Source organism: Pocillopora damicornis, chromosome 14 (genome assembly GCF_964200805.1).
Source record: "Pocillopora damicornis chromosome 14, jaPocDami1.2, whole genome shotgun sequence".
NCBI classification, from domain to species: domain Eukaryota; kingdom Metazoa; phylum Cnidaria; class Anthozoa; order Scleractinia; family Pocilloporidae; genus Pocillopora; species Pocillopora damicornis.
The window spans coordinates 13,491,436-13,512,280 of NC_142683.1; the positions used below are offsets into that span (position 1 = coordinate 13,491,436).

General features: G+C 36.5%; 2 protein-coding genes and 2 pseudogenes across 3 annotated transcripts; 1 reads left to right on the forward strand and 3 right to left on the reverse strand.

Moving 5' to 3' along the window:
* Positions 1-8,145: 8,145 nt before the first annotated feature.
* LOC149034560 (melanocyte-stimulating hormone receptor-like) lies at positions 8,146-10,133 on the reverse strand (annotated as a pseudogene).
* On the forward strand, positions 10,126-16,347 carry LOC149034561 (melanocyte-stimulating hormone receptor-like; annotated as a pseudogene). Its single transcript, XR_016182691.1, has one exon. The product of XR_016182691.1 is annotated as a melanocyte-stimulating hormone receptor-like (transcript).
* Positions 15,166-16,256, reverse strand: LOC113683784 (adenosine receptor A3). The gene has a single exon (XM_027201064.2). It carries the CDS (start codon positions 16,254-16,256, stop codon positions 15,360-15,362), a length of 897 nt encoding a protein of 298 aa, XP_027056865.2. The 3' UTR covers positions 15,166-15,359.
* Positions 15,166-19,632, reverse strand: LOC149034562 (beta-3 adrenergic receptor-like). The gene has a single exon (XM_089192947.1). The coding sequence runs from the start codon at positions 19,532-19,534 to the stop codon at positions 18,614-18,616; it is 921 nt and encodes a 306-aa protein (XP_089049073.1). The 5' UTR covers positions 19,535-19,632; the 3' UTR covers positions 15,166-18,613.
* Between the last annotated feature and the right edge of the window lie 1,213 nt (positions 19,633-20,845).

Here is a 20,845-nt window from a genome sequence, read left to right on the forward strand (position 1 = left end):
AACGAGGGAAAATAAGATTATCGCGTACCGCGGGAGATACAGAAAATGTAAAACACTCAGTATAAATTGATCCTTAAATTTTAATGGAGCTTACTCACATCTTACCTATCCTCTATTTTAACTTCTCGGTTTTGACTTTGCGGCTCCCACTAGGTACCGTATTCAAAGCCGCGTCGACAAAATTATATTGGATAGGACTACGAAATACTGGACTACGGATCAGATCACTGGCAAGGTCACGCAAAAGTGTAAAAAATAAATCAGACTGAGAAACTATTCCGGATCTTGTTCAGAGGCTACATTACTTCCATTTACTTGCCCTTTTGACTATGTCATATTCTTTAAAATTCAATGTATGATTTTTAATGAGGATGCTCCACTCATACAAACATGATTTTCACACTTTCTTTGTTCACTGACAAGATGAAATTGATAATATTTTCTGTAGGTCAACAAAATAAAAATTGCAAGAAATATTAAGACTTCATTTTCAAAGAAACAACCACAGAGGGATAGTTACATTACAAATATCCGTCGTGATAAACAGAGACGCTGGAAGTTCTTCCTTTTCCATTCAATCAAATAAGTCTGTTCATTACAAATTCAGCGCTGGAGATGAAGGTAAAAATTGTGAACAAGAGCAACCACTTATAGCGAGAGTGTGAAGAGGAATTTTTAAAGAAAATTTTGACTGCGTTAAATTAAAACTAATATGCACTTTTTTCCAAAAGAGGATTAGGCATAAAATGAATAAAGAGAGTGAACCATGAATGACGGAAAAAGATAGAGCAAATTTCGGAAGGACCCTGCAGCGAAATCAACTTGCGCAAAGGCAAACGCATATTCGTGGTGTTAACAAAGAAAGTGGAACATAGTTTGTGAAAAAAATTAATTGTTATGGAAACTAAACGGCTGTATTAGAGCGAATCCACGATGAGAGATATCAAAGATACAAATTGATCATAACAAACGATAACAGGCTCGTAGGAACGAATTTGGAAGTGAGAGGACACAAACTCTGCAATAAATGAGAGTACTGACCCTCGTAGATTGTGCTGGCAGATTGTTTGAAATATTTTGAGAAAAAAAAAAGCGCATAATTTTTTCACTTTTACTGGAAGTAGCACTGCTATTCTAAGCAGCATTTTTCAAGTTTTTGAAGGAGAAATTACCAGAGTCATGACTTTCTTGGTCTCTGAGATAGATTAATTTCAATTTGGATCGACAGTTAAGTCTTTTTTCAATTTTGCATTGCCTTAGCGGAAGACGATTACCGCAATACTGCGTCGTTCGTTGTTCAGAGAAGTGGGTCCACCGGAAGTTAAGATTGCACCAGTCCCAGTTCTCGTTTTCATGGGCAACAAAATGGCAGTTGTAAGTTGTGTTTCATCAGAGCGTGTGTTTAACTCGGGATAAAGAGAATAGCATGCTACAGTAACAATGAATAAACGATTTGGACTTCTTTTTTTTTTTTCCTTGTTTCAAAAGCATAGTTTCGGAAAAGTAGCCTAACTTTGAGCATAATTTTGAAAAATGGTTGGTGATACTGATGGCATGATCTACCACTAGCAGATCTGCTACTTTTACTTTCTTTTTAGTGAGCAGATCTTCTACTTTTGATCTGCTACTTTTACTTCCACAAGTTATAAGAACCTAATTGAGGGCGATTTTAATGGACAAAGGGGTCCGAAGGGATAATGTTTTGAATCTTGATGAGTAAGAATTTCCAACACAAAGAGTAAGCGAAATGACAAACCAAGAAATAATTAAGAAGCGATCTCTGTAAGAGCGGTCCAGGGCATTTCGCATCGGAAAAAAGTTTTCCCTCAAACTTTTCCCAATAAACTATCTTTGGTTACAAGTAAATAAAACCACACTAGTTCTTAGAGCTCTCAAAAGTCAAAGCTGCAAAAGGCCCTTTTTTGACCTCTTGCGACATCGAAAATTTCAAAAGTTGAATAGCTCGGTCCTCGTATCACACCGCATGCAGCAAAAATATTTTGTATTCTTAAAGTGTGTGATATATAAGGTGTATAAAATGCATTTCAATTTTGATATACGTTTATTCAGAGGCTCGTCAAAATTTATTTAAAAACACTCCTTGAACAGCTTTCTGAAATTGGTTAAAAGTACTCTTTCTTTCTTGGTTGATATTGCTCAAGTCCAGACCAGACCATTAAAAACTCCGCTTGATTTCTGCTAATAAGATGTTTGGCTGCAGAAAAATATAAAAATATCTTGCACTTATTGATTTTCTTCGCAGAGGTGACTTCAAACTTTTAGCGATATTGCTAGCGTGACAGCCGATTATGCAAATTAGTTCATTGAGCAAACTTCGACCGTTTTATATGAGTAGCTCAATAAATCTTAGATTTTAACCATTTTAAGTAGAAAATACAGTAGGACAGAGCTTTAAGACCACACTGATTAATACTTTAAACTTTTCAACAACAACGTATCGAATATCATAATTTGATTAGCGCTCGCGAAGTTATTTAAGAATTTGGCTTCTGTTATTTCACATTTGAGTTCTGATGGCTTACGCTATTCAAACCCGTATGAATATTTCAAAACCAAACTACAGGATTCTATTTAGTGTAACTGGCGATAACAGCACACACAGAAATACACCGTGACCATTGACTCTGTCACGTAAACGGACAAATTGTGTAATTGTCCTGAATACTTCTCACGTCTAAATAAAGCAGCGATTGCTCGGATTTATAGCTGAAAGGGAAAAAAATTATATTTGGTCGTCACGCCTGTCTGCATAACAGTCCCTTCTCATAAGTTTGAAGAGTTCTTGTGAAAAAGGATATCGCATTTGCATAATTAACGGGTGGACGTCATAACTAGATTGCATAACACCTGCACTCCGAAATCATTTCCTCCATTTTTGCAATAGGTGCTGCATTTGTATCTTGCATTTTGAATGCGAGCTCAAAATTTTTGCACATGTCTCTTAGCATCTTGACTTTGAGGCTAGGCAACCTTGCTTCTCTTGCCACGAGCACACGTCATAGATATCAAACATGATTGGATGTTTCAATCCTATCTCATCCATTACTGTGTTCCTCGCCTCTCTCTGAAACCTACCCAAATGCATTGTGTACTCAGAAGCGCCTTTTACTCCTTCAAAAATACTCTTCAGCTTCTCACAATCCTCACACCTCACGTTGTGACTGTGACTGCATACTTTCTGAACGTCAGTGTCACCAGCATGACTCAGTGCAAAGACCTTAGAGTGATCGGTACATTTTCTATCTTCCTCTTCGCAGCGATTACGGTATGTAGTCTTCAAATACAACTTGCTCTCCTAGAGCCTCTTCCCAACTTCTTTACCCTAGTCCTTTTCTGCTCTCACGCTTTCCAATTCGTCAATAATTTGGAGAAAAATCTTTGAAACCATCCGCTCCCTCAGCTACAGTATTGTCTAAACCTCTATAGAACGCCATACATCTTAGAAATGGCCTTTGACATTTGCAAATTGACAGAATACCGGCTCTTTACCCATTTGGAATCGCTACCAGGGTGTGTCGGATACTGGCACGCTGAACTTTGGCGCCAGAACTTCCCATAAGTGTGCCTATGCTTTGCGCAGACCCACATTTTGCCATAACTGAGTCTTCTATATCGATCGAACAGGCCAGCCCTTGCAAAGATAAGCTCTCCTTCTGTGAAACTCTCTTTTGACAAATGGATTAAGCAGAGATGACTCTTTATTGAGTCAGTACTCTGAGGCAAGTTAAACAAACCGGAAACTCCTCGTCAGTCTCCGAACGAAGTTTCTGAGGAACGCGACTGAAAACAGGACTGCTTGTGGCGAATACCGCTTCAAGAATTTTTTTTATTAATCCCAAGCAAACCAGTACCGAAAGAGACATATGAATTACAGCTAATAAAATTACGCGCTTTACGACATAGATATAGCTAATTGTTGGAAAAATGAGGTGACACGTAACGTAATAATTTATTTCCTCAAAAATCGCAGGGTCCTTTTCCACAAGAACTCTCTAGAGTTCTGAATAGAAACTTTCATAAAGACCGGTGTGCAGGCAAAATTTCTCTTATTTCTGCCGACCAGAATTCTGATCCAAAAGGCGATGTTATCGCTGCTTTATTATGAAGGGAGAAGCAATTCAGGATATTTACACAATTGAATTATGTGACAGTGGTCACGGTGTATTTCAGTGTGTGCTGTTATCGCCGGTTACACCAAATAGAATCCTGTAGTTTGGTTTTGAAATGTTCATACAGGTTTTAATAGCGTAAGCTGTCAGAACTCAAATATGAAATAACAGACGCCAAATTATTTAAAAGGGGTTTGCGAGCGCCAATCAAATTATGATATTCGATACGTTGTTGTTGACGTCTTTCGTCACGAGATAATAAAATTTGTCAAAATTTTGGCCTTTTAAAATGTTTAAGGTATTAATCGGTGTGGTCTTAAAGCTTTTCCACTATATTTTCTACTTTATTTTCTACTTATAATGGTCAAAAGCTAAGATTTATTCAGCTACTCACATAAAACGGTTGGAGTTTGCTCAACGAACTAATTTGCATAATCGGCTGTCACGCTAGCAATATCGCTAAAAGTTCGAAGTCACCTCTGCGAAGAAAATCAATAAGTGCAAGATGTTTTTATATTTTTCTGCAGCCAAACTTCTTATTAGCAGAAATCAAGCGGAGTTTTTAATGGTCTGGTCTGGACTTGAGCAATATCAACCAAGAAAGAAAGAGTACTTTTAACCAATTTCAGAAAGCTGTTCGACGAGTGTTTTTAAATAAATTTTGACGAGCCTCCGAATAGACGAATATCAAAATTGAAATGCATTTTATACACCTTATATATCACACACTTTAAGAATACAAAATATTTTTTGCTGCATGCGGTGTGATACGAGGACCGAGCTATTCAACTTTTGAAATTTTCGATTTCGCAAGAGGTCAAAAAAGGGCCTTTTGCAGCTTTGACTTTTGACAGCTCTAAAAATTTTATGTTAACGTATTTCCAGAAACTATTGTGGTTTTATTTACTTGTAACCAAAGATAGTTTATTGGGAAAAGTTTGAGGGAAAACTTTTTTCCGATGCGAAATGCCCTGGACCGCTCTTACAGAGATCGCCTCTTAATTGGCAGTAAGGTGCATGTAGGCAACATGGTTTTCCGAGAACTTTACGTCATGTGAATTTCCATTTGTTTGTCGACTGTTTATTCCTTGCAGTTATAAACTAAATCAAATAATATTGTCGGCTAATCTTCCGGGGACTTAACCTATAAACCTCTTCTTTAATGTCTCGCATACGTTCACGAATAGTTTAGCATGATACATAGAGGATATTACATGGCTGCGCGGGGATACGAATTTTATCTTCCCGTGCTGAAAGCATTTCTCACCAGTGAGCGAAGATAAAATTTATATCCCCATGCGGCCATGTAATGTTCTGTTTATTTTATAGATACTGATGAAATTCCTACATAAAAGACAACCTTTTTTTTTTTTTAATTAATTTTCGAAACAGCAAAACAGTGCAATTAAAGTGGTAACCTATCGCAAAATGTCTGTCACAAAAAATCTTCCTGAATGTTCTTCAAGCTCGGAAAAAGTATTGATGTGAAAATTTGGAAGCTCATCGAGAAGGTCACCGGTGACTGTACCGTCTTTGCACCTCGAAGCCATTTTGTGAATGAAATTTCAAAAGAACCGGCCGCGCACCTGAGCGGGAAGCCCTCTTGTAATTGGCCTATCATGTTAATAACCATGGCGACACCAATATCCTCACACGTAAAAGATAAAAATAGTATCTTCACTGCGCGCGATAAAGATATGATTTTTCAGTAAAAGGAAAAATCCTGGTATTTATCAGTATTTATATAATAAATCATTTTATTGTTTTTTTAGAGGGCACGGTAACGAATCTTGCAATCTGATTGGTTCTTTACCCGGTCAGTATTTTCCTATCTCTGCCCACGGGCCACGGTAACGCTTTCGTGAATCGCCAGGTGCATCCTAACTTTTGTTGTCATTTTTCATAAATATACCTCGTTTTCCGGCTGGGCAGTATTTTTAAGCAAACACGTCGGTCACTACCTCAAGCCGATAAATAACTTTTGAATCCTCTCTTTTCTCTCTATCAAATCACTTTGGTTGACAGAAAAATATTGGTTTCAGAATGAATTTGTATAAACAATATTGGTTGACAAGCGGCCTAAAAAACCGTCTGCAATTAATTTTAATCGTTCACAAAAAGTACCCAGAAAGTTGAAACGTGAGGTATTTGGTGACAGTTAAACTGAACGATGGAACTTTCATTCATTTAATATCTGAATTTTCTCGCGCAATTTGTTCATAGTGAAATAGCGAGCGAAGTTTTAATTTAAGTTCTACAACAAATATACGCTCCTGGTGAGTCTTTCCAATTCCGTTCAATTTGGACATTTGTACCGTAAATTGCACAACAGAAATTGAAGGAATTTTTTGAGAAAAGGCCGCATTAAATTCCCTTGTGTCTCGTTGGTGTGTGCCGTTCGAATTTAGTTTTTGTGAAGGAAAGACCAGAGTTAAACACGCCATTACAGCAAACAAACGAGCAAACTCTCACAACTTCAAAATAAAAAAAATTGAATTTACTCACAATTACTTTCCTCGCCGTTTACTTAATGAACAGAGGTAAATCTTCGTACATGAATGAATGGTCGATGAGAGTGAATAATACTTTCCGTTAGATCATTGACTGATTTTGAAGAAAATATTGTCGTGACAGTCCTTGCCAAACTAGTTCTGTTGGTTTTCAAATGTTCCTACGCTTTTTTTTCTTGCGCACTCTCTAATTGACAGGTGTCAGATTGTGACAGATACTTGTAAAAATATAGTTTCAAAGTTTGTTTGGAAGCCTTTTAAATCACCTTTATCGTTACGGAAATGAAAATGTTTCGCTGAGGCATCTCTCTTAAATTTGCATCACCTCTATTTCAACTACCATTTACTCACTCAAAAATTGTTCAGTTTATGGAAGATCTTGCCGTATTTACGGCCATAAATCATTCGCGTTCTTTCGGAAAGAATTTCGTCAAGTTTAAAAACAATAAATATGTTATTTACCGGCTAAGGGTCGGTCCGTATGATGAAAAACTGTGACCTCGGTCTTGAAAATGCTGCCCTCGGCCTACGGCCTCGGGCAGTATTTTCAAGACCTCGGTCACAGTTTTTCACCATACGGACCTCCCAGCCGGCAAATAACATATATTTATTTGACATCCTAAGCTCCAACAAGAATTCGTCTCTCCGCAACTGAATCCGGGTAACGATGCATTGGCCCCCAGAGGAAAACTGAAAACATAACTTTCGAATAACAAAAAGAGGGAAATATTCACTTCCGTTCGAAATGTTAGCAACGATCTGGAAAAAGGCGAAACTTTCCCGAAATATCGTAACTGACAGCTTGATCATTTACATTCGAAATTGATGAATTGCATATTTGCACCTAATTGCACCAAATTAATCGATGAATGGATGATGTTATAATTTCATTTTCAATGCGAGAATTTTTAGTAAAAAGAGAAAAAAAAACGCAACACAAAAAACCAAGAGAAAATAAAACAAAAAGTCAAGTATAGCAACACGGTTTGGCGTTTGACTTTGAATACGTCTTGTTCGCGTGTCCTGCGTGGGTGATGAGAAGTGTTAACGAAAACGATAAAAGAATTCTGCCCCCTCATCCTCTGGGTTCATCAGCAAAAAAATTTCGATTCCCAACATCTTTCTCGTCGAAGAAGAATATGAAGAATATGCAGTTTAAAGCAACATTTTTCGAGGAGATCAGCGATTGACCCTTTGCACTCCAAAATCATGATGTAAGTTCTCAACAATGTTCTCTATACATCTCTAGGAATACTTACAATGAGAATTTTTTCTAAAAATCAAGAACTTATCGGGTGTGCGATCGTTTATTTCCATGACCATAAAGTTTGATTCAAGGGTGATGTTGCTAGGGGGGTTGGATGTCCATCGCTGTTAGGGGTTAAAGGGCCAGGCTATTTTAGCGGATTCCACAGATACCTGAGGTTTTTGGGTTCAAATTGTCATATGGGATATAAATCTGTTCTCTTTGTTCTTTGTCTCACTTTATGAAGAACCAATGTAACGCATGCATCGACCTTTCTTTAATTTTAAAATTGCTGCAACGTGACTGGGTGTATGAGAAATTCAGTGTTTTGTCTGGTGGTGTAAGTGTGTTTCTATTCGACCGGAAATCATTCATAAAACTCAGCCATGAAAATATCGCAGACTCGTGGTCTCGGTGTGAGTAATATCTTTTATCTAACCTTTATTGCAACGAATGTATACACACATTTCCCTGAAAATAGCTGTGTTAATTATTGAATTAATTAGTAATTAGATGCACGTACATGTTTGGTTGAAAATCGCGTTTGATATTGTCAAAGCATTAATGTCAAAGACGTTTTTTTTTATATTTTTACCAATTATTTATATTTTACACTGATCACCGGAGGAGGTGTTTGCACAGAAATATTGAAAAGCGCATTATTATAGTGATGTATTGCGATTGATATTTACCATGAAATGAACTAAGTACTGTTTCCGGAAATATGTCGTTATTGTGACTGAGAAAAAGCAAACTTCGGTGAGTTGAAAGGCTTGGTAATGGATGCTATACTTTAAAAGATTCAACACATACAGTTCGCACAATTTATGTGGTCTCTCTATGCACAGATAACTCCTGAACACCATACTCGGAAATACACACAGAACTCAGAACGAAACTACATCAATACCATTTCAACTTCAACAGAATGAAGGCCAAACATCAAATCATAGATAATACCATACAATCATAGAAACCTCTTTTAAGTTGGCTTATTTCTATAAAATATTGTTTTTCCGAAAAATGTTTGCGATCAATATGAAAGAAAATACGTCATGGATGGTGCATCTCGAAAAATAAAGTGACGCAAATATTTTCACATTCTTCCCTGTTCTCGAGCATTCTCGTTCTGTGCGATTCATTATTAACTCTGATCTTTGTTTTCCATGGTAAATTATAAATGATTTAACTGCTTTATTCTATTCATATTCAATTAGTTTTATGTATCATGACTTAGTTAATTAATTGTGGTGAGGATCGAACTGTATTCATTCTTCCGTTTCACGTTTGTTTACGCAATATTCTCTCCACTGTTTTTGTCACTGCTTTGCGTAACGTGCCAATTCTCCAACAATACAAAACCGGGTTAATGGACGAATTCATGAAAACTGCAGTTGTTGCGAAACCCTAAGCACTATTCCAGTTATCAGTTACGAGATACAATGTCATAGCGATGGACATTGGCATATAAAACACAACCATAACAATAAAGAACACAAACGAATTTAGCGCACTGGTCTTCAACTGTTTGAAGTTGGAAAGACTTTCTGTTGTTGAAGCTTGCACCGCTTGCTGTAGAGTATTGATCTGTAGTTTTTGACGTTTGACGATTCTGTAGATCCCAATGTAGGCGAGAATTGATATCAATAAAAAAATGCCCACGCCGAGAGCTACGAGGAAGAAATAAACAAAAGGATTTAAATAGTAAATTCCCGAAAGAAGTAATATCAATAACCAAATTATCGCTATCGAGTAAACTGTTCGAGATTTCGTCACAAGAGATGGATAACGCATATGGTAGTGAAGAGCCAAAAATCGGTCGACACTGATGGCTGTTATGGTGCAAAGAGAAATCCCACATGCGGCAAATGACACCGTGAACCACAAACTATCCAGAAGTTTATTTCTTGTAAGCATAGAGGCTATGTAAAGTGGTTGAATCAGTGTGCCAACAAAGAGATCCGAAACTGCCAGGCTACAGAGAAGCAGAATAGACGATGAACGAAGTGATGGTGTTTTAAAAATGGCAGCGAGCACCACAGCGTTGCCAAATATGGAGAGAAGTATCAATGGAACATTTAAAGCACAATTTACGATGACGATAATTTCCGGCTGAGAGGAGTTTTTCGCGACTTGTGAACCATAAAATCCTGAGCTCCCGGGCATGTTTAAGTCCTGAAGATGTTCTATTCCAAACCTTCCTGTGCTCCAGAGACAAGCAGCTGACGCTTATCTCTCAACTTTCGAACTCAGTTGAAGTGTGATTTTGTAATATCAGTATGTCAAGTTTTATGACATTTGATATTTACGTATGGTAATGGCAAAAAAAAGCCAAATTAAGTACAAGAGCAATATGCGCTTCGATAGCTAACTTACATATAAATGTTATGTTTATTTGAATATCATTTTTCTTTTGATAGCATGAAAATCTAGGATTCCGTTTAAAAAAAAGTTTCGATTGTATTTAAAATGCATTTTTGCACCTGGTTTCATTTCATGAAGATTGCTTGTAAATGTCAACAATTTCCTGGCGTAATTATTACAGGGGAGACAAACATCTGACAGAAACTGTAAGACACCAATCCAAAAGTAAGACATACTTTATGTTTTTATCACTGTTTGTTCAAGTCTATCATGAACGGCAATTTTGCAAGAAAATTTTGTTACCTGCTTGAATCCATCAAAAGAACAGAAATAATCAGAAAGTGAAATCTACTGATGTAAATCAGTATTACTTTTGAAAGAGAACAAATTTTTGGTAAAATTGAAACGGAAATAGAGCCCTTAGATGATATCATAAAAGCGACAACCGAATCACTCTCGAAACTAGAGTTACTCACCACTGCCCATGTCAGAAAGAGACAAGCCTTTCGGATCATGCGAAGCAACACAAACCAAATTCATGGGAAAATAAATACAGAGTTATTTTAAAATTTGAAGGGCACCATTCCTAGTCGCTTCAAATTTTGTTAAGTGGCGTTAAGTAAAAAATAAAAGGCTTAATGAACAGTCTCATTGAACAATCAAATTCTGAATGTCTTTGTCTTCGAAAAAAAAAACATTGAATGACATCTCAGCAGACATACTCATTCAAAGAAAAATTATGACTAAAAGCACGTAGAAATCGAGTAATTTATACGAAATTTGCTTATATAGTTTCGAAGAATTTATTAGCCTTCCCGGAAGATTCTTATGCCAAATTACGTTTTTTGGACAGGCCTCGCTGTGTCTCCGTGTATACGATACAACAATATACGCAGGTTTTCTCTATGGCGTTACACGATAAGATGGACATCTTTGACAGGCTCACAAGATATTGTGGTCTTTTGGTAAAGATGATTAAAAGAAGACCCAAATTCTGCGAACAACTCGTCGATACTCAGGATCTGAAAACTTAATTCGAAATTCAGTTCCTGTTTAACCACATTGATCATTACATAATGATGATGCAGTTTTATATTACTTTCAACGCCATACGAAAGGAAGTAGTGATATTGAATTCGAAAGGCATGTTTTTCTTTTGTCAACTCTTTCGCTTTTTACCATATCTTTATCCAATCATCATTTCAGAGAATTCTGTCAATTAGTTAAAGTCTGAAAGTTTTTTTTTTTCCGAAGGATAAATCTGCGAACGAAGGTACAGCGCCTGTTCAACTGCGTTTTCGATTTTCTATTTTATTTTATAGTTTTTGCTTCTTTGCATCATTTCTTTTATTTTTCCTCTAAGGCCTTGGGTAAATTTTTGATGTTTCTAACATGGAAATTTATGTTCGAATTTGTGATATTAAACACTTAAATCCCTGTAATGTGTCGTTAAGATGCAGGTGGCAAAGCTTGAATTTGTGAACGACTAAGATATATTGCAAATTTACTCTTGTAAAGGAAACACATTTTCCTTCTCCCTTGCGATTTTCTCAAGCTGTTACACGGTGGCCTTACCTAAATTTTAGACAGATGAAAATGACGTTCTAGCCCAATTTTCACAAGTAAGGTACTTTAACAATATTCACTATTCACTTTTGTTATGCTAAAAACTTTAGTGACAGTAGAATGGAGTTAGATATAAAATGCAAACAATTGCAAGGGGTTTACAAATTACGAAAATAATTGAACACCATTTCTCGCGAAAAAAAAACGCAAGGGACGTTCGCTTGATTAAGATTGAGGATGCGATTGCCATTCGCGTCTTGCGTATAATTGTTTTGCAAATGGACACCCAAAAGTCCCTAAATTTTTAAGTTTTGTTGTGTGAATATTTTGAATTGGGAAAAGTGAACACACACAAAAAAAGCCGACAAATTAAAGGTAAAAATGATCCTCTTTCATTATCCATTCCCACGTTAATGTAAAGGAAAAAAAACATTCACGAAAGGAAGTCGTTACTTCAAGACCCAAATATCAGGACTTTATGTAATATAATATTTTCATTGAGGCACGACGGCCTTTCATCATCCTATTCATAAATTAATGAGTATTTTGCTCTTTACAAATCTATGAACTTAACTTCTAAAAGGCGACTTAAAATTGAAAATGAAAATTTTACTGACAAAGCTCTAGTCAATGAGGCACTTTGTCTATTTTTTGATGGAGGCTTGAGCTCTCGAGGAATCCAGATGGTCAATGTTTCCGCTAAAAAACTAAAGCAGCTTCGTCGAAGATGTACAACGGAAACTTGAGCACCACTGGGAATTCAGCTGATACCAGAGTCAAATTCCAATCGAATGCATCATCATATGGAAATATTGTAGTCGTAAACTGCGTTATAAACGGGATCATGATACTTGTCTCCATTCTAGGGAACTGTTTGGTCTCCATCGCCATATGGAAGACATCATCACTTCGGTCTCCATCCACAATGTTTCTTTTTAGTTTGGCTATTTCTGATCTTCTGGTCGGTTTAATAGTTCAGCCAGTTTACATCGTCACGTCTCTAATAGATGTGTATTTCCTTCAACTTCTTACAGCCCTTATGGCGTTTGCTGCTTGTGGGGTATCGCTTGGCACAATGGCCGCCATTAGCTTTGATCGATTCTTGGCCCTCCATTATCACTTACGATACAACGCATTGATGACGTCATTTCGTGCTACATCTGCGTTATTGACTATATGGATAACAACTTTCTTTCTATCGTGCTTGATATTTTGGGACTCTGCGATCTACATTGCTGTTTTGGCCATTTTTATCATTGCGTATCTGATAACCTCGGCTAATTTTTACGTTAGAATTTATCAGATTGTTCTTAAGCATCGTTCACAGATTCAACATCGAGAATCTGGCAATCGACAGCTTTCAGTCGGACAACTCTCTAGTCAGAAAAAGTTGATCGGAAGCGCTCTGAACACGTTTGTATTTTATATCTGTACTGTTATTTGTTATCTACCAAGGTTTATCTCATTAACACTCACGGATACTAGCACATACAAGAAGACAGCTTGGATCTTGACGGATACCTTGATATTTTTGAACTCAGCTATAAATCCTCTTTTGTATTGCTGGCGTCTACCTGATCTCCGTGCTGCAGTTGTTAGAGTTTGGAGGGAATTTTTCGGCATGCAAAATTAAGGGAAAGACACTCATAGCAGTTCTGCTTTGGATGCATTCAAAAAGTATTCTTCGTTTTGACTAGTTCAGTCTTCATATTTTATAACATACAATTTAAGAATATGTTCGTGCTTAGCGTGCGTATACCGAGTTATGGATGCACGCAGGAGGTTTGGGGCACGAAAAATGCAACTAAAAATGTATCTACATTTATTTGAGCGTTATCATCCTCGATGTTACGGTTCTGAATGCTTAAGGTCCTCATTGTCTACAAATTACATACCTATTTACTGAATTTTTAAATACTTTCTTTTTAAGTACTTTATCCGTAACGGGTGTTTCATCTTTATGTATAGTCATCCATTCTTGTTCCCTCAGCTCCGCATCAGTTGGTGCAGTGTATATCCTTATAAGGTGACTCGAAATATGAGCTGATAACTGGGACTGAGTGAACGAATCAGAACGTTAGAAACGCAATATTCCATGTTGAAAATTTAATGATAGTGATTTTTTTCTGTCACAAGGAAATAGTCAATTCGTTTAATCCTCAAACAGATAAGAGCATTACATTTAAAATTAAATATTTACGTAAGAGACATCTATCTGTCGAAAGAAAACTTCGCAAGACTGCCTACCTTATAATGTAATATTTGAAACTGAAATTTCAGTGAACATATTTGTGCGAAAACAAACTTTGTTAAGATAGAGGAAATTATTGCTCATTGCTGTGAGTATATCTTGTCAAGTAACAATTGGGTTGTTTATCAAGAAAATGCTGTAGTCAGGTTACAAAACGATAAAATTAACTGATATGAAATTAACTTGTAATATTCTCCTTTTTTATATTAAAAAGTTCAGGCTGAGTTTAACCAAAATTGCAAGAACTTCCTAAGGACATATCCAGGCAGACAGTCAGTTTATTAGGAATGTCTTTATTTTGTTCATTTTTTTTTAGGAAGAATTACAATTAAAGGCAGCAGAAATAATTCCACATCACTGGAAACAAAACATTTCGACAGGGTTTTTGGTCACATCAAAATTAATTTGCTAAAAATCATTTTAAGAACGTTTTCAGGCTGAAATCGCAAAAAAAGAAAAAGGTAAGAAAGTTTAGCCTCATCCCCAAAATGAGACGTTCTAAGAAAAAGACTATGTTGTAACTTGATTTATTTAGTAAGTTAGTTGTTGTCTTTAAAATTGTCCTTTAGGTGTTTGCCATTAAAAAGAAAGGTATATTCCCAAACTACGAATTATTTGCTGGTGAAAACTTCCAGTGAAGCATATTGTTTTAGGATTCATTATTGTCAGCCAATGTTTTGTTGAATGGTCTGTTTAAGGAACGTGAGATAGAATTAGTTCTTTTCATCAAGCTGGTGTGCGCAATAAACAGTAATTCAGTGAAATGATGGTTAATAATGGATGATATTTATCGGCCGGCAAAGAAGGAAGGTAAATATCTATTATTTTCGCAGAACCCCTAAGGAAGTTTATCGTTTATTAGTATGCACCATATATACAGGTGACACAACTAGCGGACAAAAAAAAATTGCTTTATTTGAGACTATATCCCGACATATGGTGGAAGATTCGACGTTTCGCTATCTACAGTATGGATAAGTGTAACTACCTAAAGTTAGTTACAATTAGAATTCCCAAGTGTTTTCTCTTCCACTGGGCTTTATTCATGTCTTCGAAAAATGCAGCAAAACAGATATTTCATTTTCAGTTTTATTTCCCTTTTATTTTGTCACTGGCACAATTCATGGTGATAATTTCTGCAAGATGGTAAATTGCTCTTGGCTGTTGTTTCCAAAATAATCAATCACCACGCCTAAAAAGCACGACCTTCTCTTGGGGTAATCATCCAAGAGCGAAAGCGATCCATCTTGTCAGGTGGGAGAAACACAGTGTCTCCCTTAGTTCTAAAAATCTTAGTTCCCCTGCGGTGTTCTACATAAAATTTGCCTTATCGTTTGCGTTACTGCGACTCTAAGCTCTGTTAAGCGCCAACAATATAGAACTGGATTGATAGAAGAGTTTAAAAACACAACGGTATCCGCGAGTTCCCACACTTTTGACCAGAGCTTTTTAGAAAAGAAATTCAGTGATAGAGAAACAAGCAATGGCAAATAGCACACAATGATTGCAAAGTAAAACACAAAAGTGTTCACAGCACTCCTTTGTAATCGAAGCATGCTTGTGACATTAAGATCTACGCTTTCCATTACATGTTGCTGAACTTGAATTTGTATGTGATGCTGTCGAACGACTCGAAAGATCCGATAGTAGGAGTAGGAGGAGAAAATCAAACAAATGCAAATGGAGATGGATACTCCCAGGTAAAAATAATACTTGCTCCAGAAGTAAAATCCGGATAAGAGACCTACGCCAAGCCAAATTAAGCCTGATATGTACAAAACCTTTTGGACGGTGACTACAGTAGGATATCTCATATGGTAATGCAGTGCAGCGAATCTATCCACACTCACAGCTGTTACTGTGCAGAGCGAAACACCACAGAGGGCAAATTCCATAATTTCGACGAGGCGGGATCTGTTAAAAATATCTAACTGTTTAGCAATGTAAAGAGGCTGTACCACAAGTCCGACAAGCAAGTCTGATAGAGCCAAACTGCAAAGCAAGACGGTAGTTGATGAACGAAGCGAAGGAGTTGCTAAAATGGTCCCAAAAACTAAAGCGTTTCCGATAATGGAACTCAGCATTAACGGAGCATTTAAGATTCCGTTAATAAAAGCAAACGTGTTGGGATTTCCACTTCCTTCAAATGTTGATGTCTCGTTCTTCGCTGGTATATTGGTCGAATTCATAGTTGGCAGGTATTTTTAAATATCGAACTTCACAAAGTCGTTTCAGTAATTTTGTAGATTGAAACCCATCTTGTCTCACGAATCTCAATCTGTGTCTTGAAAACTTTCCAATTTCAATAAATTTGGCCTAGTGTGGGAAATATTATGTTTATATACGGAAAGCAGTTAGTCTTCTATATACGAAAATGATGACATGTAAATGACACTGACCTATATTATTCAGGCGAAGATCTTCAATTATCATAAATTGCAGCTCGCAGCTATCTTTATCTTTAATAGCATTTGCCTGTCAGAAAACAAAACGTAGCTCAAAGATCTATGGATGAATTCTATTTAAGCTTCTGTTTTAATCACAGGGAAGAAATTAAACACTCGAGCTTAGATTTCGCGTCCAAGTCACTCGCTTTAAAAGTTTTTAAAAATCATAAGGGACTTGTTTGGCTAACGCCTCCACTGTTTAATCGTTTCTCATTGAAGTTTAATCTACGACAAAATATAATTGCCAACAAAAACAAAGGAATAGGTCTGCAGGCAATCTTGCACCCGTCAAGTTATTGTTTAAAACCCATTAAGAAAGGTGCCAAATTTGTCGGTAGTCACCTAATCGGCTAACATATGCTCTTAGGAACTGCCAAACGAAATGGTGATATTGTTTGTGAAAGGAGTTAGCACAGATATCTTCTTCTTCATTGAATATTGCTTTGCGTTATATAGCTAGGTATTCAGTAACCGTACCTCATTAAAAAAATATGTACCTTTTCTGCAAAGTTTAACGACTGTTGTGATAAAGACAAGTCATGTAAATTAATATCTTCTTTCTGAGGAAGTAAAAGGTAAATATAAACGTCATTATATTTGATAAGCATAAATTTCTTGCGCAATTGAATTCAATATGGTTTCAGTTAGAGGCAGCTCACTGGCGCTGCGCTACGGGCGGTGCAACCCATATGATTGATTCCTGCGAGCGAAGCGAGTAAAGGCGAGCATGTACGACCTCTCAAAGACCTCCCGCACGCTCCCTTCGCTCACCGGGTGAAACAGGCCCACGGGTTTCAACATTCGCGTCGCAACACCAAAAAAAAGACTCTCATGCTATTTAAGGCCAAGCAGTGATATCGTCAAGCCAAAAACATTCGAATGGCGCACATCAAGGCTTTGAAAGTTCCACCTTTGAATAATTTTGAAATAACATGATAATGTTTAATTACGAAGAAGAAGAATATTTGAGTAACAGTAAGGGCAATTTGAGGTACAAGAGGCGGATATTATGCATATAGGAAGATTATAAACTTGAGTGACTATTGTGAAACATTAATGTTCCATGGTGCGTACATAATATTAAAATACAATATTTTGGATGATTTACTTGACGTATACATAAACCAGAAATACTCAATTTTAATAGCGTTCAAGTAATTAAATTTTATTCTCATGATTTTAAAATTCAAGGCAAAAAACCTAAAGTTTAGGCAGCTTCATTCAAGAAAATAATTTCAAACTTTGTCTAGGAAAGAAAAAGTTAAAACGTCTTTTAGCTTTGATGTGAATGGGCCAGCCTTGTTAAGTAATACTAAGACGGAAATGAACGAAAAGAATTGGGAACTGGTTTTACCCAAGTCAAGGTAAGTTTTAAATGACGTTTACGTTTATTTCATTTTTTTAATAATTTTTTTTATCAATACAAATAAATATTCAAATCCTAGATAGAAGATGCATGGACAAATTGCAATGGACAAATACCTTCTTTACGGTTTGCTTTACTAATTACAAAGGCTTATATCAATTCAGCGTGGTTAGTGAAATTTGGGAAAACATCAAATTGATTCCATCTTTTTTTGAAAAGTCAGTGTTGCACATCTAAATATTATAGACTACAACACTTCTCTCAGTTAAAGAGGCAAACCACAAAAGGAATTTATTTCAAGTTAAAGACAAAAGACATCTGTTGTGTACGAATGTATGCTAAGAAAAACTCTCTAAAGATGATTTTTCATTATCACCCGCATAGTGAAGTTTGGTCTTATTCTTTGACATCTCCGTGCTGCACTCGTCCCAATTCTATTTTCAATGTTGGTTCAAGCTAACACAAACATCTGACAGTTTGTTTCTAGATCAAATAAATTGTTTTTAGCCTCGGGGTAGAGTGCCTAAAACACCAACTGTTGTGTTCATGAACTAACGAACAGAAAGATAAGATTAAGAAATTCCTAGATTTTTCAAAGAGATTATTTGATACACGCGTTAAGAACTAATTTTCTCCTTTTTTCTTTTCCTTTATTTTCATTTATTTATTTTTGAGTCTGTAGAATTAACTGCTCTTTGTTCATTATATTGATTTAAATCGTGTCTGTACTTATCTACATATTCACCACATGCTCTTGATTGTCGTCTCTAATGACCAACCTCCTAACAGTCTGGATAACTGCTTCCCGGAGATCGCACAAACGCCAGCAATACAGAAATGGATTTATGGCCGAATTCATGAATATCAAAGTTGTAGCAAAGTTCCATTCTTCCGGCCAAGGCTGGTGTGAGATGCCATGGAGAGTTAATAAAATGTACATTGGAAGATAGCACATGACCAAGATTACATAAAAAACGAAAGTGTTTACAAAGCTCTTTTTCAGACGCAGCATTCGCATGTCCCTGGCGGTTCCCGTAGAAGGCGCTTGCATGGCGCCTAGCTGAGCATGAATCTGCTGCTGATGTTTCCGAACAACCACAAAAATGTAGATATATGAAAATGTAGAAATTATCAGACAGGTTCCTGTCACAATAGCGATCATAAGGTGATACGCAAAACTGCTCCAAAAGAAGAAAAGCGACGATAGAAAGTTTCCAAGCCAAATAATAGCTATGGCTGAATTGATTCGCGATTTCGTTATTACAGCGGCGTATCGCATATGGAGGTGTAAAGCCAAAAATCGATCCACACTTATGGCCGTGATGATCAACAAAGAAACTCCGCAAAATGAATATGCAACTGTGTCCCAAAGGATGTCCAAGCAACGGTCTCTGGTAAGTTCCTTAGCAATATATAGCGGTTGTGTAATAAGACCCACAAGAAAGTCAGAAAAAACCAGATTTGACAGTATCTTCATCGATGTTGTTCGAATGCAAGGTGTCCTTATAACAGCAGTCAATACCAAACCGTTGCCCAGGATGGATATGAGAAGCAGCGCAGCATTGATAATGCAGTTTATAATGACAATGTTTTTAAAGCCGGACTGGCCGTCTTGTGAATGGCTATGGATTTTGCAAACATCGCCATAGCTCATCTTACCGATAAATCGTGAATCCTTCGTGAGAAAGAGCGTCGTGAATCCAAGCTACAGAACCTACCCAATGTATTCTGAATCGAACAAAATCATGATAAATTGATGAGCTATCTCACGTAATAAGAAATATATTTATTCTAGGGTGCAGCTGGATTTTCACATTTTAATAAGTGTTCCTTCAATTATGCATTTCCAATGTTGCAAACCAAGGGAAATTCAGAATATTTTAAACGATTTATTTTTTTGGCAAATTTACCATGTTTGCAATACAGCTTGAACGAAAAGTAAAAGATTGAATCACATTTCCACTTGTTGAAATTTGTTGAAATATATTGATTTTGGTCCATTCGTGCCGGAAAATGGTTACTCGATCGGACACGCAATACTTTTTTGAAAACAAAGATCTGGAAACGTGTGTACATACCTTGCAAAATGTTACTCAACGGAGAGTCGCTTATTCATAAGGCATTTTCGATAACTGAACTGCAGGGGAAACTCTAAAGTATCCGTTTTATGTGGAAATGTTTATTCTAGCTTTAGGACATGAGCCACGGTATGAAAATTGAGACCAAAAAATATTGAGGTTTTTTTGCAAAACAATAGCACATTGTCAAAGGTGGAGAAAAACAACAAGCCAAGTATCCAATATTTAACACAATTGGGATCTGCCGGAGAGATAATCATGAAAGCTCGTATTTATCTTTTTTCAAAGTTTTATATGATATTGGCGCCTTTTTTTAATTAAAAGGCGCACATTTACATAACTGTTGAGACTCCATGCGTGCAATCATTAAGAAGTAATTGCAGGGATATCAGAAAAAAATGCTTTTTTTAAGGAGGAATTATATATCATAGCACAACAATAAAAAGATAAATTCACTTTGAATACAAAACGACCACTTATAATAAAAAAGATAGCGACATCATTTTTTATTTACTTTAATTATGGCTGGAGAAGACGATCTCATAGAAAGAATCTATGATCATGAGTTTACGCTTACACTCAAAGTGACAAAGATCCAGCTGATAACAAAAAATAGAGAAAAATAGAGGCCAGAAGACTCATCGCAGTGTCATTAGAAGTTTCAGGGTTCAGTGTTAGAGTCCCACTTTTGTCTAAATAGGATCCACGGCTCTCGCATTTTGCTATTTACTTGACGTTAATACAGACTATCCAATAACCTTCTCAGTTTTGGGACACCGGTGTGTTTCCACTAAATTAAATCACACTTTATGATTATGACTATTCAGCCGCCGGTGAGAACCAAGCTATATAGGTCAGTCATAAATATCGCTTAAGCAACGAGGTCT